General features: G+C 41.7%; 2 protein-coding genes across 5 annotated transcripts in view; one reads left to right on the forward strand and one right to left on the reverse strand.

Annotated features, from left to right (window-relative positions):
* The first annotated feature begins 1,359 nt into the window (after positions 1-1,359).
* MRPL33 (mitochondrial ribosomal protein L33) lies at positions 1,360-8,335 on the forward strand. Its single transcript, XM_026059478.1, has 4 exons — positions 1,360-1,483; positions 3,103-3,121; positions 5,734-5,840; positions 8,020-8,335. The coding sequence occupies exons 1-4, from the start codon at positions 1,462-1,464 to the stop codon at positions 8,067-8,069; spliced, it is 198 nt and encodes a 65-aa protein (XP_025915263.1). The 5' UTR covers positions 1,360-1,461; the 3' UTR covers positions 8,070-8,335.
* The window catches only part of RBKS (ribokinase), a 73,004-nt gene continuing 54,811 nt past the window's right edge, over positions 8,258-26,450 (reverse strand). For all 4 annotated transcript variants that reach the window (XM_026059476.1, XM_026059473.1, XM_026059475.1 and 1 more), the window contains one exon: positions 8,258-9,618. In XM_026059476.1, coding sequence (XP_025915261.1) covers positions 9,445-9,618 — 174 coding nt within the window. In that variant the 3' untranslated portion in view covers positions 8,258-9,444. The remainder of the gene's footprint in view (positions 9,619-26,450) is intronic.

Genomic DNA, 26,450 nt, shown 5'->3' on the forward strand with positions numbered 1-26,450 from the left:
TATTCATGGGCAGATTATGTAACTACTAGATTTATATTTTTCAAGGCCGAATAGTAAAAGATTGAAATGTTTGTATCATTAAGAGGAAGTATTTGGAAATAATTGAATTGAAACAAGGAACAACATATCAAGTGAACACTTGACACAAACAAGACTGCTTTCCTTGAGTTGACATGTTGCTCCCATCTTTTATAGGGTCAACCATTTGTTTTCATACCATATGACATCAAATTAACTGCATGTTATTATATATTCTAAGTCTTGCTTTCCATCTAAATATGTCAAGTTGACATTTTTATTGCCATACAAATTGTTAAATATTCAAGGACTTGAATTCCTTCATTAGCAGTTTATCTAATTGGAAGGAGAGGGAGAAGATGTAAGGATGGATCTATTGTGTATTCTTTAAAGGATAATAAATTCTTGATTTACAGTTCACTATCTGACTGGTCAGAGGAACATCAAAACTTGTTTTAGTGCTTCCCTCCCCTTGCCCATTGCTTTTGCACAGGATCTCATAAATACTAATAGRTATAATTGCCTAATGCCTCAGGGACTTCAAGGACATAGCAGTATTCCTGCTTTTTAAGAAAGGAAACAAAGACAAATGAAGGTTAACAGGTATGCCTAAGGATACACATGCCATGGAGCAGAAGGCAGCTCTCCGGCCACATGCGGTGTGCAGGAGCATCCTCTCTCAGGCGGCAGTTGTTAGGCTGCTACACCTGGACACAGTGCCCTTGCACAGGGCTGGTTCTCGCAAGCGGCTCCGGGGCTGCAGGACCCACGCCTCGCACGCTTCCGAACCAACCCCAACACTGAAGGGTCCTGAATTAGGCCGATGATGTCATAACATCAGCTTCATGATAGTTAAATAAATAAACACYGCATTCTTTCCTTTAGTCCGTTGGAGATCCTAGACTCATATCCAAAACATTTCCACCACAAACTACAACAGCCCAAGTTTATTTTTGTTGACTTTTTTAGTGAAAACTTAGCTCACATAAACACTGCACAACTGCAGGCTAGATCAMACTGTTCTCTTGCAGGCCTACACGCTCTATGAACCCTTCAGAAATCTCCATTTCCCTATTTTGTCTCTTCGCAGCTGAAGTGCCTTTGACAGACCGGAGGGGGGGGAGGGGGGTGTACAGCGCCGAGCACACCACGCGCCGAGCACACCACGCCCCGCAGCCGCACGCGGCCCAGCAGCCCAGCCGTTAAAGGCCGCGCGCCCCGCCCCGTCTCGCCCCGCCTCCACAGCAGCCCCCTCGCTGCGGCCGGCCACGCCCCAACCGCCGCGCGCTGCCGCGGCCGCTCGGGAAAGCAACGGCCGCACCCCGCCCCTAACCCCCCTCGCGCCCCGGAAGCGCTTGTGCCCGTGATCCCGGATGCGGTCGTGTCTCCGCAGTTAGGGAGGGGGAGGGGACTCGCGCGGGCGTCCGTGCGGGGAGCGGCGTTATGTTTCTAACGGTGGCGGCTTGTAAGTGGCGCCGGGAAGAGCTGGGCGTGCCGGCGGCGCGGCCGGCGGCTGCTGCCGGTGCCTGGGGGAGGCGCGGTGGTGATGTCAGAGGCGGGCGTGGGCCCATGCGGCGGCGGCGGCGGCGCGGCCTTTCCTTCCCCGAGGGTCGCGCGCCAGGACTACATCTCCCAGCGTGCCGCGCGCGCCAAGCGGCCGCGTGCCGGGGGGAGGGGGTGTCTGGAGGCGCGGGTGGGGTGGGGCGGGGCGGGGCGGCGCCGCGCCATGCCATGATGGCGGTTGGGTGCGTTGTGAGGTGGGGGTCGGGGCAGCCCAGGCCGCAGGGAGGAGTAGTGCCTGCTCTGCAGGGGACGTGCCCGAGACACGGCAATAACCCTGGAGAGCCACCGTCCGCCTTTAGGCAGGGGAAGGAAACTTGGCAAAGCACCATACCAAAAAAATAAATAACTGGATGTGCTGTCTGCTCCTTTAGGTTGCACATATCAGCAGGTTATCTTTTGCCCCTGAGTAAATAAAATTAGCTGTTCCTTGCTGTCCTCCAAACCAACCACAGTTTATCTCTATTCTCATAAAAGTCTTGAAGAGGGATTTAAAGAAGAGAAGGGTCTGTTTTCAGAGAGTTGTGGGGTTTTTTTTGTATAGGGAAGGAATAGCAACGTTGATGGGAGAAGTAGGTAAAAATGTTTATGACTAGTGGTGTTGGCAGAATGCTAGATCATTGTGATAATGGGCTGAGGTGAGAAAATAGAGGGAAGCGGAACTTGAGAGCCCTTACAAGTGAGGTTAAGAAGTTCTTGGTCAAATGGAAAAACAGTCAACAGGGGGGAGGCAGGGTAACTGGAGAGAGAATATGGGGCAAGGATCATGACCGTCACAGTATTTGGGTAAGTTTGGTGTGTGGTGAAGGATCCGTACAAGAGGAGATTGCATGGAGGCTAATGCTAGCCAGACCAGACTTTTGTATGGACAGAATATAGATGACCAATATTTTTTTTTTATAACATTTATGCTGTAGATTTATGATTGCTTTACCTAGACCTAGTTGATAGAAAAAGGAAAAAAATTTTTTTTGCCTGTTTCTTGATATATGATGGGCCAGATCAGGGGACTGGTGAAAGTTGAAACTAACCTGGCCAGAAGGTTAATTTCATCTGAGATCAGCTCCCTGATCTGGTTCACTGTATGGTTAAGCAAACCCTTGTGTTGGCGCRACGGGAAGAACCAGAGCAGAGCTGGGCATAAGCAATAGGGGAGAATGAGAATATGCAATATGGATCATATCTGCTTTAAGTGACTGTGAAACTATAGTGTATTCATGTTCAGTGTTGCAGCTTTATATTGAAAATGTCCAGAGGCTGCAACAAGTAAAATCTGTTGTGCTAGACGCTGCATTTGCACAGACACTTTTAAAGGCAGTATGATGAAAGAGTAAGCAGGCAACTGGAAGTACAAGGACAAGAGAATTTTCTTTTGTGATAGTAAATCTTTTTGCACAATCTATCAGGGGCTACTGCAAAGGCAGGCAGTAGAAAACTCTAATCTTTATATGCTGTATGTACAGGAAACAAGATAAGATGATAACTGTTTCTTTTTTTTCCTCCTCTTCATGCTGCAAAAAACAGTGGCCAAGAGCAAATCTAAGTAAGTGATGTTTTACTGACCTGTGTTTGATTTCTGCTACCACCCTATATCTTAAAGTGACTTAACAAATATTGCACCTATCTAAAATGTTTTAATATAAATGAGGCAATTGCAGTCTTTGAGTCTATCTGCATCCTTCTGTGCCCCCCTGCACACGTGCTTGTTTCACAGGTAAGCAGAGAGTGGTGTGAAAAAACACTTGGGTTCTAAAATGGCAGCAAAGGTAGGTTTTGTCCTACAGGGCAGTCATGTGTGGCTCAACTATAATATCCAAAGTGCTCTGTGCAGGGGAAGTGCGCCTCTGCTTTTATGATTAGAGAGAGGCTATACAATAACCTCCTAATCTTCCTCTTGTTTACCTTTCATGCTCTTTCAACTGAGGAGTGCAACAGAGGTGCATCTTGGGGCTTCATGTTGTTTGTGGGTAGGACTTATGACAGATGTTTTGAACCTTGCTTTTCTAATAGRTAGGGCATAGAATGGTTCCTGAGTTTAACGTGTGTATGTCGATATGTGAGGAGTGGAAGGGCTGCAGTCAGGATTCTGTGCATCTTGATTTGCTCTTTAGTTCAGCTCAAGAAAGATGTTAGCAAATCCTGGAAAAAAATCACAGTCCTGTGACCTGAAAAGAAAGGCGATGTGTTCAAGGGTTGGAAAGGAAGGAATATATACTTTCAGCACACTAACAGTCTTACATCTGTGGAAGCAAGGAGACGTCATTACGTAGAATTGTATATGGAGAGAATGACTTGCATCCAAAATGCTATTTATAAGAAAATTAGCTAGACAAATCTAATGGTCTGAAGTGATAAATATCAATACCTTCCTGACTTCTAATTCTCAGAAGCTGCATTTTTTGCAACCATATAATATTTGGTACTTCACAGCCCTGGGAACTGTGGCCTTTGGTACTTTTTAAATTTTTTTGAATATTTTAAAAATTGGTCCTAAACAGAGCTGGTACCAACCACTTGCTGGGTTTAAAGAGATTCTTCTGCTACACGATTCCTGCATAATTGTCAGCATTTAAATCAGAAATGCATTTTCCAAGTATGTGTCTGACAGAGAAGAGAGCAGTTTGACATCTTAGCATTCTACTGTTATCTGTTTGCAGAAATGAGCACAGCAAAGCAGAACGTTTCCTTGAGTTGTTCCTCACCCCACCTCACCCCCCGCTGTTCCTTTCTCTTTTCTTCCTAGGTTCTTTGGGAATATGTTCTCTTCTTACGTTGTTTGTTCTTTTGTGCTCCCCTTGTGTTTTTTCCCCTGTCCTGAGTTTATTCTTCAGCTTTCCATTGTTCTTTTTTGTTTGTGCCTGTAGTTATATTTCTTCATTGGGCAGCAAGTTTTCAGAACAAGGTGTACTGTTCAGAAAGGACTTGGCCTAAGGTAAAAAGAATTTCAGAACCTGGTCGTACTGATACCACAAGCCCAGAAGGGAGAAACTCTGCACCAAGAGACTTTGGGGAAGTGGGTGAGATATAGGGGAAGGAGTCTGTGTGGTTACTGGTGTTACACATCACACCTGCAATAGTGTACAGGAGAGGACAGTAATCAGGGATAATCCCTACACTACATTTGGTCAGTTTGTTTGAGGGAATTCAGTGGTCTAATTTTTTATTAAAAAAAAAAAAAAAAAAAACTTAAAAAAATTAGATTGCAAAGTTGAAAAGGAAGGGCTCAAGGAGTACATCGGTGAGAGCTGCACAAGTGAGGAAAAATGGGTGTCTTCTCAAGGTTAATTTTGACAGACCATTTTGTATTGGAAGCAGCAAAATCCAGGAAAGTGAATGAGTGTGCAGAGGTGTATTCATCACTTTATTACAATGGAAGCAAAAGACATAATTTACAGACTGGTTAAGGGGCTTGACCTTACTTTCCAAACTTAAGAAAATGCCCTAAGTTTCTGGAGAGTTGAACAGATCTTGGAGTACTTCTGGACTGGTGAGGGACCCGGCTGCTTTCTCAGTCACGTTGGTTTCCCTGCCTCCAGGGATAGTATAGCTGCTACTAGTCTGCTCTGCAAACTGAGAGTCCTCAAGGTTTTCCCTCTTCAGCCAGGTTAACTTCAAGTCCTTTATCTCTGGAGGGACAGACGATGCCATGGAGCTCTGCTTCTCCTTTTTGCATGCCTCTTCTTCCAGTGTATCTGCTGTAGTTCCTCTCTGCATGTGGAAGTGATGATATTATCTGCAGTCTAAATGTCTTCAACTACTATCATCCTTCCTCTCTTTCCATTATCTTTTAAGCAATAGTGACTCAACTGTATGTTGATTTCTCATTTCTTTCTTTCCTGTTTTCCCTCCCCCCCCCACCCCTTTCTTTTGTGGAGGAGCTATTTCTCTCTGGTCTTGTGTTCTATTTAGGAGTTATTTACTTAAACTTGATGCTGAAATTTATGGTTTGCAGTGGGCCCTTTGTCTGAGTTATGAAAAGTTTTAAAGCTCCCATCCAGAATATCCATAAAGTTGAAATGAACTATATTTTGTGAGTGTGATTGTGCCAAATAGTTCATGTTAAAAGTTTCTACATTTGACAATAGCCTGACAGACACATGGTGGCCATTGCTGTGTGCTTGTACATTGACACAGAGATGTTCCTTGTAACTTTAGATACATTCTGGTGAGGATGAAAAGTGCAGCAGAGACAGGCTACTGTTTCAATGTCAGGAGACTCCGGCTACAGGAAAAACTGGTCCTGCTGAGATACGATCCTCTTGGTAAGAGCTTGGGGAAGAGGTCAGACTGCTTTGTATAAGCTTCTCGACTGTGTGGTGTAAAAGATTTGAATATAACAATTTTTCCAATCTAAACAGAATATGTCATAAYGTTTCATACTCAGATGACTGTACAGTTGCTGTTCTTCATGACTTTCCAGTGGGAAGTAAACGTTGCCCTCGTTTTACAGATTGTGGCACTGAAACAAAGTAATGACTTGCCCAAGACATCACAGTGTCTTTGATGACAGTCATGCCACATGTCAGTGGCAAAGCAAAGTGACACAGGAGTTCTTTCATTCTGTTTCTTTGTGTGGTTTGCTAGATCGTTACCTCCAACAAGCAGCCAGAAAGTATGCATCAATAGAAATGTTCTGTTAAGCTGCCACGGGTGCTCCAGACAATAAACTTTGACCATCGCTTACAAAATGGGTTTCTTTTAAAGACATAAACACCACAAATGATACTGTTCTCCAAATGACAGTTTGTTGCCTCTTTCATGTTCCTCTGGCCCTTGCAAGTTTTTTTTCAGTCTAAGAATCTGATTTGTTGGGGGCTTATAGCACTTGCCAAGAGTGCCTTTTACTCGCAAAGCTTTTTGAAAGGTGACTTGGAGCTCAAGTTTCTGGGGTAGGAACCAGTCTGTAGCTAACGTTAAAAAGGTTAATTTGGGGAAACTTAAAAAAAATAAACCAGATCAGACTAGAAATAGCACAGGAGAATTAATGCAAAGAAGGATTATTTATATCTAGGGCATAAAGCTGCTCTAAGTGTATAACATAAAGCATGGCCAGTGGTTATGTGGTTCACTTTTTTTTCTTTTTTTTTTTTTTTAATGTTCATGTTAGCTGACTAACCTTTTATGCTCTGATCTAACAGTACAGGAGCTTTACGTCAGGTGAGACTAACTTCCAGAGAAACAGTATGATCTCTTCAAAGTATTAATGCTGACCAAAGTTGTTGCTCTTCTGAATTTCATACAGAATGAGAATCTGAAATCATTGGGATTATTTCCTTGAACTAGAAAACAAGTTTAAATTACTATTCCCTTTACTGCATCAGAAAATTGTGCAAAACGGTCCTCCAGAAGTTTCACAATTTGTAGGAAATGTGAAGAGAATGGAGAGCTCATGCTAAGTAGTAGCTTTATTGTAGAACATGGTGTAGGTTGTTGAAGCCAAAGAAATTGGAAATAAGGAAGACAAAAAATCTCTGATTTTCTTTGTAGCCTATACTAGAACACAAGTGAGAAATTGCAACAAGGTGATGCATGTGTGAAAGAAAGTAAATTTGGGCTTAGGTATCAGCTCACATCAAGAATATATGAGGAAGCATTTTCCCTTGGCATGTATTTTCCCTTTGTGTTTTGTACTTTTTGAAAAAAAAAATAGGACCTCTGCAGAATGAAGCTTTTTAGTGAAGTAGTGGCAGTAGTGCAGAAGTTTCACTACCTCATAACTGCAACAGAATGCTTAGGAAGTTGCAGTACTTCTTAAAGTGAAACTTTTATGTGGAGGAAATATTTCTGTTGTTTTGTAGATTGTCCTTGTATAGCTTTCAAAGGAAATAATATAATGAGGTTTAATTGGAACAGTAGCACTCTTCAAATGGCATTGTAAATCTTTTTGTAGATTCTTTCATAGTAATGCATCAACTATGCTTGACCTATAAGTGGAATGACTTCGTTAACTTCATTATCAGGTGTTGGTGGCAGGCTCAGTTTGTGGCTTATTGAGAAGTTCACATGGCACTCAGTTAACTTCTCTGTTGATACATGCGACCAAGCAGCTCCAGCTTGTAACCTGTAATTGTTTGGACTCTGAAGTCAAAGAGTAGTAGAATGTGGTAAAAACCTATTTTTGTCCCTATATTGAAGAGCTGTGACTCGGAATAGTCACAGGGAGCAGCTGTTGAATATTTTCAGGCACTTAAATCCTGGTATTTATTTTCATAGAGGTAAAACGCACCTCTTAGGAACTAAAAATTACATGCAGTGAAGTGAAAACACTGCTAAACTCCTTCAGGAGTTGGTTAACAGCAGCACTGTGTCAGTCATAGTTGCTCTACGTTCATTTAAGCAGCAAAGCCAGTCAGGAGAAAGGAATGTAAGCTTGTTGAATTGAATCTTAACTCTTGATGTTTCTAACAAATTGTTCTTTTTTCTCTCTTTCTCTCTCTCTAGCAAAAAAGCGTGTCCTCTTCACAGAGAAGAGAAAAATCCGTTCTATGTGAACAATGACTGGACTTGATTTATGCATGAGGAGAGGACGGCTGGGGGGAGAACCGGGTGAACGCTGATTCAGAAATCCTGCAACATGGGCTGAAAAGAGAGGAAATGAACTGGGATCACCGTCTCCTGTGATTTGAAGGCCATTGTGAATAAAACAATGTAGAGAGAGAAAATTCTTAATGTCTGGACATAGATCATCACACTAACATTTATTTATCTTTTGAGTTATTTTTACAGTCCTCGATTAAAAAAAAAATTAAATAGCAAATCCCATTGTCTGTGTTTTCCATTGTGAAAGAGGCTGTAATCTTCAAAGGAACTATTGTTTTATAAGGCAATAAAAATTAACATTTTCCACAGCAGGAATTCAATGGCAGGATTGCAAGTTGTTCTAACCTACCGGCCACAGATTCAACAGTAGTGACCATGAATTGGTGTCATTCCTTGGAGGGGTAGTGTTGTACCAGTTCCTTCCTGGGTAATGAAGGAACAAGGGGAAGCTGGTGAAGTAAGATGAGCTTTTGCATAAGTTAGGACCAGAGTTAATAGGTCTTTATATCAAGTCAGGTAAGTTGGCCATATTTTTTATTTCTGGATTTTTGTCAAGCATGAAGAGAGCAGATCATCACATTAGTTTTCTGGTCAATTCTGTTGGAGGTTTTTCTTCTTTAACTATCTCACCTATGTTTAGAGCAATATGGCTAGAAACATTTTTATAAAGYCTAGTCCAGAAGTGCTCTCGTACTTGTCCCAGCACAAGAAACCTTCCACAGGCTGGCAGAACAGCGGAGCACAGTGCTGCAGCCCCTGTCTGAGGGGCACACAAATGGGCCAGAGCTCAATATACAATGCCTTGTTAAGAGCTGAACAGCCTGGGGAGGAGCCAAGTACTTGCTGTGGGTAGAGCTGCTCCCAAAATGCTCAGTGAGTCTGGCTTTAAATAGATGCCAACCTCAGTGCTTGCAACTGATGGCCGAGGTGATGGAGAAAGGTTACAACCTCAAAGCTAACATCGCTTCACATGCGCTGGCATCGTGTCGGAAGTTCTGATAAAATCAAGTAGAAACATTGCCAGGAGCCTAGTAACCTCCAGATGTTTTGCTATAAGCTTTGTATACATCTCACAGTGTAACACGTTACATGGGATTGCCACTAGTGTAACGGTTATGCATGGGGCCAGAGAGAGACCTGCTGTACTGTGTTTGAAAGACCCTCCACCATCCTTACTATTGTAGAACAGGAACTAACAGGATTTCTCAAATAAGGAAAGAGACTTTCCTGGTCTTTGCAGGCAGCAGAGGAGAACCTCTGTGCAGGTAGGAGAATAAYGCTGTCTGAGATAAGATAAAATCAGTACATTGAGCTAGACAATGTGAATTAGAAAAGGTCCCGAGGCAAGTCCTTCCTGTAAGGATATGAAGATTGTGTCCCTGATGCCTGGACGCTCACTGATGCAACGCAGTTAGACTTCCTGATCATTTCCTCCATGGGTAATTTGGGATAGTAAGCCAGGTAGAAGGCCAGTGCTCCCACAAAACTATCTCCAGCTCCCTAGAATAAAATAACAAACAAGTTTAAGTGTATTCACAGAGGGAAGCAGTTTACTAGAAACACAAAAGTTGCAGCACTGATTGCAGGAGTAAAGAAATCGTTCAGGAGTTGAGTTCAGTTCGCTCTTCTATGCTTAGGAAACTGAGGTGTGAAACTAGTGCCATATTATCTTTCTTTTCGTCCAACCATTGAATTAAGGTACACACTATAATGTGGCTTAAACTTGAAGGAAAAAAAAGAAATACAAGTGTGTTACAGCTCAGCTAACGTGGGTGTAAACACTGCTTTTGAAACTTCCTGTTGTTGGAGTGCCTGATTTTGATTTCTCAACCTGTTTCATTAAATCTATTTTTCTCTCATTTAACTTCTGTTTTTCATAAAGGGCAGTGGTAGAAGGGAGCRAGAAAAGGGGAAAAAAAAAAAGCCATGTGGCTTGTGGTGTCTGTAAATTCCTAGTTGCAGAACGATACATTTTGATGCCTCCAGAATTTAGCAGTTCTTCATTACAAAGTTCCCATTAATGAAGGTCTATGCAGTGTATATCATCTAAACCACTCATTCCTGGGACAAGCTTTGCCACCTGTGCTGAGTTTGATGACAGGAGGTGAAGGAAAGTGTCATTGGACTTGAGCTCTTGGCAGCCAGGGCCCTCTTAACTACCTGTCCCCATGTCTCATCTCCTACGAGAGCTGCCCCATGGTCTGTTCTCCCCCATGTGAGTCCCCGACAAACAGGGACTGGGTCTTCCCCATGCAGGCTCTGGCCATGCCCTGACTTGCTTTGACCCTCTACCCCAGAAACCACTGGTTTTGCTCTGATCAGCAGTGAATGACAATTGTTTCCCTCCTGACTGCTTCTTAACAATAACTCTTGTTTTGCTATGTTCAATGCTCTATAGTGTTCTGAACAACAGGCAAAATGAATCATATTTTAACTGGATTTGCACATTTCATTCCACAGTGTCCTCCTTCCCTCTCTCCCCTTACACCTGTCCTGATTTCCAAGGCTAGACTGATAACAATTCTTGTTGGTATGGTGAAGCTGGTTCTGAGTGTCCTTTTTTTTTTTTAATCATACTTTTTTACCAGTAAAAGTGTTATGCTGAACACACTGGTAATACCTTATTTCATTCAAGAACCAGCAGCTGGACTATCTATCTCCCCTGGAGGGGTTTGCCTCTCTAGCTGTAATAAAAACCCTCTGAGGACCCAGGAGGCCCCAAGACTCACAGGACAAGAGCAAAGGTTCTGGCAAAAGTTAGTAAAGATAGATAGCTGAGCACAACTTCTACCTGGAAATGAAGACTAGGCAGTAACTTTCCAATTTTGTGTTCTAGTGGTTCTCACTACTAGGATCACAGTTAAGCCAAAATCAGCTGCAGAAAACACCATTTCTGCAGAAAGTACCATTTCCACAGACAGCTGTTTATAAAATAGCCATTTGGGCAGGGCAGCACAGCAAGTGCAAGGGAAGCCTGAAGAGGGTAAGCACCGGGCATGGGCTGCCCACCACTACGCCATGCCTTTTCTCCCCTTGCCCAGCCCTCCCACAGTTGTTTGCACTGCTATTACAGTCAGGAAACTCCCTAGTTAACTCTCTCATACTCTGAATTTTGGATGCTATCTATCTTCTGTGGTGTTTACACTGGGGGTACAGCGTAGAGCAGAGTCTGGCAAATTACAAGTTAACAACAAAAGTCACACTTCAGCCTGCAGCTGTAGCAGCACCTGTTTCAATAGCTCTGTAGTCCTGAAAATACAACTGGCAGGTGAAGGTTTTATCAATTTCTGTTGGGCTTTTGTCTCTCTTCTGGTTTCCATAGTGCTCCCACAGTGGCAGGTGGAGCAGTAACAGGTGACTGCTAGTTAAGCATTGCCAGTATCTTTTGTCTGATACATAATACAAAAATCTCTGGCCCATCTCGGAGTTCATAATCTAATCAGTGCATGATTAATTATTGAAGCTATTTTGGCGCTGCTGTTACACACACAAGTAAAATTTGAGCAGGCAGATCTGTTAAGTTGTAGTCCTACCAGGAAAAAAATTGTCATTTTTCACGTCAAATATTTCTCATAAAGGGATCACTGGGTAATGGAAGAGGCCAAACATTATTTTAGTGAAGAATACTCAAAACATCTGGTGTAAAATGGCATGAACTATACCAGGCAGCAGCACGGGACAGAATATTGTCTTTTTGATCATCTTTTTTTTTTTTTTAATGGCGATATCTAAATACCACCCCAAGTAATTGCTGCACTGTTTGCTATTGGAGCAAAAAAACTAACTACACGTCACCCATGTCTTAGTTTGGATGACAGCTGGATGGACTCTAAGTTCTCCCTTCAAAGGTACTGTGCATCTCTGCTGTGGATGATGCTCTGAAGATGTGCAGCTGCTGTAGAGCTCTTGTTCAGCGCTGAACAATGTTAAATGACTAAAAAAATGGAAAAAGGCATGAACAGCAGACTTCCATGTGGAATGGAGAAAAGGCTTCCTAGTATTTTTTGCAAGAGAAAAGATTGTATAGGATAATTGGAGAATATACAGAAAGGATTTGAGGCCAATAAACTTTTGCTACAATCTATACTTTCCATACACAGACTGAGGCAGTCAGTCTTTCTAAAGAACAGCTACTATAGACCCCAAGGGAATCATAAATTCAGCTTTTGATAAGTAAACATTTTCTATGTATGTGGAGTGTTCTCAATATAGGAGTTCCTACACTGAAAACAGTTGCATGTATGAGACTGATTTTGTAGATACCCTGTTCAACCTTGCTTCTGATCTGTGCAGACACAAATTGCCAAACATGACTTCAAGAGCAATAGCGGAACTGATTCAGCTGCAAGGTTAGCTGCAGTAAGAACTATTTTCAGCCTACAGAAACAGACCTTTCCTCTTTGGTATTGTGGATTAAACTATGCTGGGTTTGTTAGATTCAGTAAAGGTCAACATAGAACCAAAGGAACAGTCTCTTAGAGTAAAATAAAGATTATTCAGACTCTGGATTAGCAAATAGTAGTTTTACATTTAGCTGTTTCAAAACCTGCTATAAGTAAAAACACAACTTTGCAAAAATAATGAGTTTGAAAATGACCAGTAAGATGCACTTCTTCTACTCACTGACAAAATGTAAACACAGAATTGATACCATCGTCATAATATTTTACATTCTTCAGCATTTGTCTTCCAGGAATCCTAATACTTTGCAGACTTTAAGATAATCCTCACACCATTGAGTGCCTGGGGACAATTCATTCTATAACTACAAAAATATAACTTACTTAACTTTCTTTAAAGCAGTAGATGCTAGTTGGTATGAAATAAAATAATGAACTAGATAAAAAAATTTGGTCTGATATGGTGTGGTAAGTTCTAAAATGTAAATGTTACAGTTTTGACTAAGTTTTATGTTTTTTCAGCAGTTTTTAAAACTTATTCATATTCTGTGCCACTAGTCTGGAAGGTCCTTGTCTTCCTGTGTGTCTGGAAAAGGGCATTTTTGTTTATTACAGTCCAGCACTGATCGAGATTCTGTGCCTCTAGAGAAGAGAAAACCCACAAAAACACTTCTATTTATACCTTAGCTTTTGTTAGTCCTGATTTGTCAGAAGCTGGTTCACAACTTTAGTATAACTATTTTTATATGATGCTGCCCTGAGAAGCTTTTTAAGGAAAGTACTTTGTAAGTGGAAACTATACTGTTCAACAGTTGTATTTCCAGCAAGTAAAGCATTTTTCAATCAATCACGATTAGAATAATAGGATGCATTTCACTTATACAATAAGATGACTTGTTCACCAAAAATATTCGGAGGCCATGAGGCTGAAGCTACAGTTCACAGTGGTGCAGCGGCTGCACTGCCTTTTTCCAGGATGACCTCTTGCTCACCCTTTCCCCTTTCAGCCTGTTCTCTTGGGGAAGAATAATTGCAACTATGTAAGAAGGGGAGGGGGTTTTGGGTCCCAAAGCCTGACATTGTTATTGAACCTCAAAAAACCTTGCTTGGGTGATTTTCGAGAAGTCATAGTTCATGTACAGTCTATGTATTACATGGATTCCACTTAATACATTGTAAGATCATGTTATCAAATCCTAAAAGAAATGATGCATTGTACAGCAGTGCAACAGAAACATCAGCCATGCCTGTAACTATAAGCTCTTCACTTAGTGAATAAATCAAAACACTGATCTAAAAATCATGGAAAAGTGCATTATAACATAGAATCAAGAATATTTCTTGCAATAATGCTTCCAGTCTACTGGGAGCATTCACAGCAGTGCAAAAGCAAATGAAGCCTGAGGATTATGCTGATTTAGTGCGGTCTAAATAGATGGCAATAAAGAGATGCCCAGCTCGAAGGAACTGGGCCTTGGAGAATTCCTGTTTTATTTATATCACCCCATAACACTGCAGTATTGGATTATGCTAGGATGTTATCACTCTACGCCAGGTCTGCTTAACATTCTTTGTTGCATCACTGCCTAGACTGTACCCAAGCGACGAGTTAACCCTAAATAACACAAAAATATCCGTCAGCAAAGACATTCACCAGGCTTTCCTCAGAAGCCGGGAAAGCCTACAACTTCATACAAGAATCACTGGGGTGTGCTTTGATGCAAGGTTACAAGTGCAGCTGGAGAAGCAGTTCCAGCCTTCAGGATACATTCAGACACTCTTGTGCCAAGAGGGTCTATGTCTCAGCTAAGAGATAATTTCAGAAAAATGCTCAGGGAGTGAAATATCCCTTGGTAACAGTGGCTGAATCAGCTATTGAGCTTTTTTTTGGTCTTTTTTTATGATTTCCTTCTCTCTAAAACAGCCCATGTTTATCCTCTATGTGACAGAGAATGTTTTTTTTCTGGAAAATGTTACTGGCTTGTTTTTTGACTTTTGCATTCATTTGCCTGTGTAATACTTTTTGGTTTGATTTTGCGGGCTTTTAATCTTTTTTCCCCCCTTTTGTGCTTCCATTTCACTGGACAGAGATTTTGGCAGTTGGAATTAAGACAGTGCTGGAATTGAACTAAACTAACCTGAATATCTTCAAATTATACTCTAAGCTGGAGGCCTAACAAGGGTGACTACTCCAATGGTGTCTGAGGTTCCTGATCCTGCATGAAAGGATTGCTGTCTTTGTAGCGAACCCCACAGATACTGGCGGGGCTCTGCAAAACTGTGCTTATAGGACTAGGCCATCAGTCGCAAACCTCTAAAATCTGAAATATTTTAAAGTTTTAGGGAAGTTAACCCAGAACAGAAAGATAAGAAGTCCTTAAAACTGAACTACCACATTCTGCGATAAAAAACAATTTAACCTGAAGCAAATAGCAGGGCTAGCCTTCTGAGAGCTAGCCTAGACTTCTGAAGCAGCGGTCCACACTAACTGACTTCTGCAAGACTACTTGAGTTTAAGAGAAAGGAGAAGCACTAGGGACATTGTGCCTCACACTTTGAGGGTCTGAATCCATGACTGCATTAATGTGCCTTATCTGTGCTCTGAAAACAGAGTGTGTATGCACTCTTGTTACTAAGACAAGCTAGAACTTGTTACCTTAAGCCAAGGGAAAATACATAGAGAAAATCCATGATAGTGGTGCTGGCCTGTTCTTTTCTTCTTCCTCTCTTCCTTTCCCAAACACACATGGAAACTGTCTGATGTAGTCTACACACTCCAGATCAAGTGATGGGGAACCATTATGTTGCTACCCTAACATACCCTCCTTCCTGCTAGCCATGTGCAAAATGGCTGTATTTAGCTCTGCTTAAAAATGAAATATGAGAGGTATAAGCTAACACATTTTAATTTGTATTCACTGCAGGTTGAGAGTGCACTCCTAGTTCCAGTGATTCAAGTGCAGTTTCATAATAGTCTTAAGTCAGTCGAAGGTTTTGCTGTTGCTGAAGCACAGACCCCATTCCTGTTTTATCCTCGTCACATGTTCCCACACCCTCCCCCACATGCCATCTAGTGCCTGTGCAGCCAAGCAGTGAGGCAGATTAGTTCTCAGATCTGTCCGAGGTCTAATGCAGCCAACACTGACCAAGAAACATTAGTTTCCACCCAGATCAGCAAGCTGCTCTATTACCACATGATAGCTAGCCTTGATGCAAAGGAGAAAGAGGTTAGAAACACTCCTTTCAGCGGCATCATGATCTTGGATCAGCTTAAGCCAACTGTGAAACCTCACCCTCAGTCAACATGAGGCAATTCATTAACTCAGTTGTGTATCCGAGTCCTAATACCCTGGCTCCTAGTTCGCAGAGGGAAAGCAATCTGTTCCACTCTCGCCCTGTGGCTCAGACGGGAGGAATGAGGGAACGACCATGCTTCCTCTCTCTGTCTTTTCCAGATCCTGTTCTGGGAGGCTGTGGGAAGGAGCAATCCCTGCCTTTCTTGCACTGATGTTGCGTGGTTCTTGCATAGCCATGCAGGGGGAAAATTTCTTGCTCCCCTACTCAAGCTGAACAAGGGCAGCATGTCATCTAGTCCTTCACATCTCTTGAGAGCATAGAGGTAACTAACTACACCCACTATAGACTGTCAGTTGGGAAACATCAAAACCAAAGTACACCACACAATGCTTCACATCAGCCGTCAGGAATTTTTACCCACTTCCTGACAGATTTCCTGATGGTTCATTAACAGTGATTAATCAGCCTGACCGTTAACCCCCTGCATTCCTGAGAGATTAATCTTGATACAAGGCCTCCTGCACACATTTTCTTTCCTTTCTGAAACATCCTACTACATTAAGTTATTCACTGATTCTAAAAAGATCAGAGACAAACATTAGAGAGGAATGAATTCCCCTGAAAAGTAATCTGGTTTGTGGTGAATGTTGGAAATAAAGCATACAACATTCACAACTCTGCAGTTTTTAGTTTGCATGTTATCTAAAAAGCACAGCTGAAAGTGTCTAGAGATCTGGTAATATTTTGGAACACAGTCCTGATTTACATTTTCAAAACTCATATAGCATCTGTTTTGAAGGTAGGTAATATTGCTCTCATTTCACATTACAGGAAATGAATAGAACTTAAGATCAAGAATTTTAGAAATACCCACTCAGAGACATCTATGGGCTCAGTTCAGAGGTCTGGATCTTGCATGGACTTCAATGGGAGTCACATGATCTACAGATCTTTTGAAAATGAGGCGCAACTTGGGAACCCCAAAACGGAGGTATCCAAAATTAGTAAATGGACCTCCACAAGTTGCTCAAAGCTCTGCTAGACTCTCAGTCAGAATGAGAACACCAGAGCTCCTGCCTCTCTGTTTACACGAAAAGCACTCAGCATGTCTGTGAGGTGATGACATTCTCTCTGTGCACACTGATAAAACTAGGGAGAGAACAAGGGAGAGCTCTGTTCTCCTGGGTAATAATATTCTGCTTTGTCACTCAACACAGGGGAAGAAAAAAAGAGGAAGAACTCAGAAACTGTTAAACACCTCACAAGTTATTCTATCTGTGTTGCAGACTAAATCCAGAAAGCCGGCAAAGTATTCACCCACAGGGAGCACTCTATTTTCTGAATCATCAAAACAAGTCAGTGCCTTGTTGCTCATATAAACTCCTTTGAACTCCAGATAGTATTAATGAGAGGTGACAAATTTCTTTATTACACAATGGAGTAAGCACACTGAACCGGGCACTCCAAACTCCGTTCTGGAAACAGCGGATTCATCTGGCTGAACCTATGACATTCTCGACAACTAAAAAATTCACCACTGCTACGCTACCAGAGTGATTGAGATAATTTTGCAAGGAATATTTCAGTTTAGGATACATTTCTGAGTAAATAGTCAGTTTAAAATTAGTGTTGGCCTTGGTACTTGCTTATTCTTTGGTTTCACACCTGAGCTATGATCTGTGACTTCATTTCATTTCATCTGAAAGTTCATACCTAACAGGGAAACTCAAAAACAGCAGAGGAAACCCCCCACACTTGTTTTCTGTTGAAGTACATGTAGGAAGCATATGACATACAAAACACAGCCCTGGACAACTCTCATTACACTTTAACTCAATACAAATCTCTCTAGTGGCACTCTTGCAAATTACAGCATATATGTCAAAATTTGTGTTATGTCAACAACAGGGAAGCATGCAGATGTTGGTGCTAACAGAAATAAGATGGGCTTTCAGCTGAAAATGCTACAGGAGCTATACCTAACCCTCCCAAAGTTTGAGAGCGTATGGAATCAGAGTCTTGGTTGAAGCTCAGCACTAAATATAGCAGCTTCTCAGGATGAAGGTTGAATTGTACTTCTCAAACTGGTTTATCAAGCCTCAAGAGCACACAGCTACTCTCCTGCTCTAATCAAAAGCTTCACTTATCTCACTTCCTTGAGAAGTACTTCACTCCCTTCATTACTCATGTCACACTCATGCCAACTTGTAATTTCTTCCTCACAAAGCTCACGCTTATGCGTTAATTCACAAATTTCATTTAATAAACAAACGAAGCTAGAGCCCAAGCCCTGCCCAGAATGYGTCACACCATTCTGATAGTACACTGCAAATATTTGCAGTGGGTTTCCCTTGCAAGCGGTGAGCTCCCTAACTAGGAGGGAACAGGCCAAACTGTTAGGGGCTGTGTCACCAAATATCATGTTGGGGCTGACATGGCTTCAGGACCCCAAAATCTAACAGCCAAGTCAGAAGGGGGAATTGCTTGAGGGTAATTTTGATAGCCACAGGAGTTTTTTCTCTCAAACTGAAAATGCCAAAAGACTCTTACTGATCCCATGTAATCTGATGAGATGCACTCAGAATGACACAACTGCCATCTCGCCTGGAACTGATCAAAAAAACATTTTTTTTTTGCACGAAAGCTCCATATGCTCAAATGCCTCTTTCAAAACCACAGTATCTAGCCTTTATTGGCTGGCCACTGCTCCCGCCTACCTCTGAACTACATATCCTGGAAAAAAAAAAAAAAAAAAAAACCTTGAGTTTTTTTGTCTGAGCTCACTCTAGTATTGTCCTCTTGCCAGCTCCCTGCATTTTTTTTCCTGCTGAGTTCATCTAATCTTTTTGATGAGTACTCTAGTTGAATCTCCCCTCTCTAAGTTCAGCAAGATGTGACCTGGGAGACAGAACTCCTACTCTGTTCAAGAATATTATTCTCTTTTACCTAGCCATTCTGCAGTTCTTAACCTGCAGGTCATGAGTGCTGAAGAAAATGACCAGAATTTATCAGAGAACAGGGCTCTCTGCTCCCTCATTGTCTTCAGCAGTAGTTCAGCACAAAGCCACAGCTTCTGACAAAAAGATATTCTTTGCAGGATTCCCCAAAAAGGGATCTTTCCAAAGAACATACTGCTTGCTTAATGAATTCAGTAACAAAATCAGAGACGCCACTAATGAGGCACAAACTTCCAGAGACTTATCTTTTCTCTGTATTTCTCTATTTGTGTTTTCAAATGAATAAAAATAATGCACCCTATAATGATTTGGCTAGTTGAGGCTGTAAAGTATTTTCTGTCTAGGGGACAGGCTAAGAAGGATTAACTCCCTCATTCTTGATAAGAAATAAAACTTCTGGCATTTTCTGTGGTTAGAATTTGCAAAAGCAAGAAGCCTGATTTCCCCATTATTCTCATTTCTCTGTTCTTGTTCTTTTGAAAAACTAATTATGCAATATCACCAATCCAACACAAACCTGCATGGTTTCTGAAGTGACCAAAATTATTTATCAATGAAAACTCTGTTGGGGGAAATCAGGTCTTAATTCACTATCAACATTATTGCAATTGGCATTTCTGTGTAACTGAAGCAGGCAAGAGGCCCTGGAGCCAGATTTACTTTCTCCCTCACCACAATCAGAACTGATGTGAACAGAAGTGAGGAAAAGAATAGGTTAGAATAGGTTCTACAATAGCTTGGATGGTACCTGGTTCTGCAGAAAGTAGCTTTAGAGAAGAAAAGGAGGCTTGTGACATTTATGAGCTAATCATAAATGCAAGAAGTAAAAAATGATGAGTAGTTTGGCCAAGAATACTCCACTATTACACAGTGGATCACATTTTCAACTTCCTACAGCTCTGGCCAGAAAAAGACACTTGGGAAGGTGATGCTCTTGATGTGCCAGAGGCGTCAGCTTCTAGTAGTTATTTTTAACTGCAGGAATTTAATTGGCAAGCATGACTACACACAGTTGGTCTTCCCTCCTCTCAATAATTTGTGCAGATCAGGTATCCCAGACTGCCCTGTACCATTATAACTAACACTCTCTTGTGTGCTGCTCTGAACACAGTGTGAGCTACAAGTCTGGGATGGAATTTGCCCCAAAGCGTCCTCTTGGTAGAGGCTCTGTGTTGGCTTCATCATAAAGACAAGGAGAGGAGTGCAAATCATGAAGAGGGATGTAGCACATTCTGCTGCAAAGATTTTGACCTGTTTTGCAAGCCTAGTCAGCCATACTCTGTTTTCAACCTGTACAGATGTTTCAATCCCTAAGGCAGCCCAGAATTGCAATGGCACAAAGATAGCTTCAAGATACTTCTGAACTCAGCTTCCCTAGATGTCATCAGAACATGATCCCAGGCCCAGAAGTCTGCTGTTGTATCTTTCTCCCACTCTGGCCCAACACCAAATAAATGCTGCCAGCATCCCTACTCCTTTCTGTCCAGACTCACCAGTGGGGTAGCTTCCAAACTGGAAAATTTCCTATTATAGTAGTAGTGGAGCCAAAGCCCCTATCTTCATAGGATGATCCACAATTCCACAATCTCTTTCAGCCTCTCCAAGAAACATGCGATGCAAAGCAGCTCCTACAGTATTGTGTACTTTCTCATTTACGTAGACATCTATGATGGCCCTGGATGGTCACAGCTGATATCCTGACAACATTTTTCCTCCAGTCCTAACTGCTTTTGAAGAGAAGCACAGAGAAATAGTCATGGTTTTATCAAGGGAAGCAGGTCCACCTTCCACAGATTGCACATGACCAGCAGAGCACAAGCCAATCCCTGTGTGCTTCTGTTCCCCATCTACAAAACAGAGGTAAGAACAATACTTTACCTCATGTTGTGAGTACAGACATATTCAATACTGTAAGGTGCTCAGCAACTTTACATATATGCATACATGTATACTGAACAAGGCTGTGGGAGGAGACAGGACAACATGCCATGATCTGATGCTGACAGTGTGTACCTTGGCAGCAAAACCAAATACTTCTTGGTATCCTCAAGTAACTTAGTCAGAAATTCAGTTTTACTGTGAGGTTTTTGTTGCCTGGCACTCTGAAACCTTAGAAGGGACTCAGAAAACTAAATATTGGTTTTAAACTTATTTTCTATTCTACGTCTTTATTAAGTACCCCCTTGTAATTTAATGCAATTTGTGGCAATTGCTAATACTGCTTTGGGCCCACTTCTCCCTGTCAGCTGTATCTCTGTTAAATTATGCATTTCCATCTGGAAAGAAACTGTACAGGACTGTAAGCTCTCTTCCACATAGAGTCAGGAATGGAGAGGGATTTAATTAGATGCTCCGTGGTTGAGCAAAGGACTAGAGCAAAGCCTGGGTGGTCTGTGGAATCTTCCACTGGAAAACAAGGCTGCTAATTGTGCTGTACAAGCTTGCTTCTGTTTGCTCATTTTGTTTACATTGTTTGTTCTTACAGATTAAAATAGACAGTTACTAGGCAGATAAACAGCCTTTCCTCCCATGACAATGTTGTCTAGTAGTTAGGAGAGTAGCATGGGACAGTATACCCCCGTGCTTCATTTTTGGCTATGTCACACCAACTGCCTATGTAACTTGGAGCAGGGCATTTTTTGACCAGCACTTTAGAGCACCCAATCACTAACATGTTTTGTTCCATTTTTCCTATCTGTAAAATAGGGATAATAAAGCTTTCCGTTGTCAAGGTGGAAAGAGGGAGCAACCGGTTTGCAACAGTAATAGCCCTCCTTTCCACCTCCTCTCATTTGACAGCCAATGCAAAGGGATACAAAACACTGGCAATTCCTCTTGTCACTGGATACCTATATATACTTAGGCCACCAACCAAGTCTTCAAAAACTTAAGTGTATTTAGAATGCCTGAATCAGAAGCAGAAACTTGTGATGAGCCAAGCAATTCCCAGCTACACTTAACCGTGAGTCAACTCCAATGTAGTGATTTCAGTCATGTGCCCTTTCACAGTTCAGCTGAACTTCAGAACATAATAGATGCAGCTTTAAATAGATTTATAATGCAGATTGCTGATTGGAGTGTCTGGCAGATCAATTTATTCCTCATGGTTCCTCTGTTCCAAAATTCAATGGATTCCATATTTGTAAAAGAGGGAATGCAGAAGGCTAAGTCAGAAAGTGGGCTATGACTGGAACTAAACTTATTTATTAACCTATTTTGGTTGCAAGTTAAAGAAAGGAAGCTATTATGCTGTTGGTTTGCAGGACATTAGTGGGAGCTCTGGGCATAATTACTCTGTGTTGGTGTGTGAATAAACCCCGCCGATAGATAAGTTGTTTGCCCGATAGTAACTTTTTCTCCTTCCTTAAAAAGGAAAGAAAAACAAAATGAAAAAGAAGAAGAAAAAAGAAAAAAATAGCCCTTGCCCTTTGTGGTCACTTTCCTCCTTCACGCTACATCTTTGGGTAGGAAAAGGTTAAACACCCTACCACGTTTTTCTCTTCTTAGCAAGTTAAAGAACTGTACATCAGACACATTGTCTGCCAAATGCTTCATTTACTACCAGCTGCATTTTTACTTTATTGAGAGATAGCTGAAATAAAATCACTGTTCTTTGTGCAAACGGCATGCTAAATAATGTACGGCTACAAGATTATTAAATAGCAAAGGCATTTGATAATATTAGAGTCAACCACAAGTCCCACTTCTGCTGATGCACAGAATTTTGAGTAATTAGTCATTGCACAGAGTGTTGTATTTATATCCCCTTGAGCCTCAGACGTTATGCCACAAAGTCAGGAGACAAAGAATTGCTGTTATTAGGAGGACTGTTTTGGATTTATTTATATTCTAAGGCTTTATTTTCAGTGTCCACTTCACTCCTCTCGCTCAGGCTTCTCCAGACCAGAAGGTACAGCTAAGTCTGGAAATTTTAGTGTAAACCATATTTTTACAGACAAGACCTCTCAGCTTCAAGCAAAAGAACTTCAGTGAATTTGTAAAGCCCCCAGAGAAGCACAACAGGCCTGAGGTTATATGACAAGCCTGGGAAAAGGCCTCCCAGGTTCTGTTCTGATCTCTAACAGACTTCTCATGGTTTACATGCAAAACATTAATAGCAGCTCCAATTTATGGATAGATAAATTGGGATACAAAGAGGACAAGTAACTCTTCCAAGGATTTACAGCAAGTCTTTGGCAGAGCCATGGAAATCTTACTCAGTCCTTTGTTCAAATCACTAAACCACACTGCCTTCCTTAGACCACAATTACTGTACAGGCCTGAATACTGTGACATATCTAAAATTATATAGCTATACCCTTATATCAGGCTTTTTAAAATGAAGATTGTATAACATTTTCAGAGTCCAATACAAAGCTACTCAGTGAGCATTCTCCTGCTTAAAAACAGCCTCTTTAATTCTTTCTCATAGTAAAAGAGCCAGACTTAATATATTGTAATAAGAAATCAGAGAGAAACTTAATAGGATTTGAACAAAAAACATTTGATGACAAATTCATATGGTAGCAATGAGCCTTTCTTTTGCAGATTTGACATGAAAGAATAATGGTAGCATTTACGATTATGACAAACAGTATGTATCATCAGTCTCTGAGAATGTTGTACAGAGAAGGACTATATAGAATAAATTATACACTTGTGTCAAATTTAAAGCATAACTGAGTAGATTAAATTTTGAATTTTATCATGTCTCATAAATAAGCTTCCTGTTTATAAGCATGTCACTTCAACCTGTGATCTCCTCAGCTTTCCTCAGCAGGCTGTGCATACTGTGCACTTGAAAGGCACAGGTAAGACACAGAAAATGCCAGCAATACAAGAAATGCTATGGGAAATTTAATGGTTGTACTCAGGAATACTGTGAAGTTAAACATCCTAAGTTCCCCCCCCCCCGTAAGATCTAAAAGAGATAACATGGACTTCCTGTGATGACTAAGGGCACCTTTGTGAAAAGTGATTCCAAATTTGCATCTAAATATTGTGTGCCCAAGTGATATGCAGATTCCTGATCACCTGATTTTGAGTGCGCAAATGCAGGATTTTTGTGCACACAACATCTATACGTGTAAACCCAAAGGTCAAGTAGAAACTGCTAAAGAGATCTTAAGCAGAGCACCTCCACTACATTTTAAAAGACCAGACAGGATGGAAGTTAGATAGTCAACCTAACTGGTGCAGGCACATACGGATGTTATTCAGCATCTTGATCCAAACTGGGATCCAGAGTGAACCAGAGGTTACAAACACTAACCCCAGAGTACCTTCCTCCACAAAGTGATCTCAGTGCTGCAACCTGGAACTGGGGCAGTGGCAGTGGGGCAGCTCTGGCTTGTGTAGTCAAAGAGCACCCATTTTCCACTACAGCCTATGCACAGGGGATGATTCTGCCTGCTCCAACCCTCCTATTTGAACCCTAGACAGGACACCTGTCCTCAACTGTAGGTAACAACCACAGTAAAAAGCAAAGCCCAGACCTGCTGTGCGCAGCCCCAGAGGTGCAGATGCACTCTAGCCTGCCACAGCCACAGATCACTGCGCTGGCCCATCTCCTGAAGGAACCCAGCACGGACAACCACCTAAAGCTCTGACCCCGTGTAAATGGGGCTCCAAGGCAGCCTGGCTACCTCAGCCAAGCCCGGCTGCATTTAGGAGGCCCTGGTGGGGCCTCCGCTCTGCCAGCGTGCGTGGCACTCCAGCAGCGCTGCTGGCTGGCCACTGGCACTACCGCAGGGGCTCGATTCGGTCCCCCGCTGCCACTTGAGGATCTCTGCTCTGTAAGATCCCATGGTGCTTTTTCGCAAAATGGAAGGGAACTAATCTCACTGCTGGCCAAATTCCAACTTTGGGTAATTACATTCATCTGACAAATTCTCCTTGGCAGTTTCAATGGAATATAATTAGTAAATGTAAATAGATGTAAATAGTGCTGTAAATTACACTGTGCCTGATTGTCAGGAGCAGAGCAGGAGGGAGGGGGCAAAGGGGCAAAAGGAGCCGAGCTTCATTCTCCAGTGGGGATGGAGTTGCCTTCACCATTCACAGACCGCATATGCCCCTGCCGGGTCACTGCGCTCTGGGTTGCAGCAGCAGCAGCAATCACGATCCAGCCCGACCATGGGGTTCAGTGCCCAGATCATCCACTTCACCTCAGGAACAAATCTAACCTGATGGTGTTTGGTTGTGTCCCACAGCTGGGCTCTTACACAGCTGCTGTGCTCCACCTCAGCTGTGGGTCTGTTCCAGCAGCAGGCAGACTGCTTCAGCATTTGCCCACCTACGCACGCGCCAGTGCTGAATGTGTGTACATGGCATTATTGATTTCTATGAAATGCTTATCAGATTTGTGAATGGCTTGTGAAGCCTTCTGCTACCAGTTGAAGAAGTGTCATAAATGGAATTACATAATTATCTTTCAAAGCTATTTTAATGCAGCTTCATGTACCTAATTTCAAGTAAAGTGGAAATAGCTTCTACTAAAAATAAAGGAAATGCATATACTTAAATTTAAGTAGTCAAACAGATTTAAAAGCAACTATTTAAAGTAGACAAAATAGATGATAATGTATCCCCTAGATTTTTATATTATCTATATATTTTAATTTTATTTATTTTACATGTATCAGAAGTCTCTTACATAGGTAATGTGTTTAAAATACAAAGTGCTACAGCTAGTGGGCTTAATCAGATATTACTTTCTTTCATACAGAAAATCTGAGGATTAGCTTTCAATAAATCCCTAATTTTTAATTTTATTCAAAATTTGCATATAGAAACCAGTAGAATGAAGGGAAAGTTTATTTTCTTAACAAAAGGTTGTTGTCTTATTTAGCTATAACAAGAGAAACAGATGTTTCAGCTTTACAATACCACGTCTTGCAAAACTTCCTTCTAAACGACTAGTCGTGCTCTACATGTTTTGGACTGTGAAAGGAGAGCTCTGCTAACAGTCACAGGAAGCACTGCATACATTAGTAGAGCCCACATTAAGATAACTAGTGCTAAAAAAAAATCACCAAGCCTTTTTTTTTTCTTTATAGTATTGATTTAGTGTGGGTGAAAAATGCCAGATTTTCAATCTTGAAAATTCGTGTCCCACCACAGAGTGGGAGATGGAGCCAGCTTTTCCCAGTGTTCTGCCACTAAACTCTTAGATTAACTATCTCAGGGGCTAGGAGGAAAATTCAGACTCTATGCTCTATTGATCTCTCTGATAAGCCTATGAAGACAGGGAATGGGGAGCACACTACCTGGAAGAACGAACTCAACTTGTTATTCTTTATGGCTGTAACTATCCAACTATTTTTTCACCAAAATTTCTCACAGTTGCTGTTCACAGAGGAAATGGCCTGGAGGCAGTATTGAAGCTGCACTTTTGCAGAGAGGACTCTGGCCAGTAGCAGCAGCTGTGGGAAAATTTCTACAGTGGAGAAGGCTGTTGAGGCTCATTTTGTATCTTATGTGTGTATCTTCTAGATTGCAAACTCCATTTTAATACAGACTAGTTTCAAAAGGGCACTCTAACAGTTTGCAAATCCTATGATGAGTTATACACATCATTTAGCTCTTCATCTGACAGTAGCTTTGCCTTCTGCAGGTCTAAACAATGTCAATTAAGGATATGGGCACATACTCCGATATGATTGCTATGGCAGCTTAA

Source organism: Apteryx rowi, unplaced genomic scaffold (genome assembly GCF_003343035.1).
Source record: "Apteryx rowi isolate R43461 unplaced genomic scaffold, aptRow1 scaffold_158, whole genome shotgun sequence".
Classification (NCBI taxonomy): domain Eukaryota; kingdom Metazoa; phylum Chordata; class Aves; order Apterygiformes; family Apterygidae; genus Apteryx; species Apteryx rowi.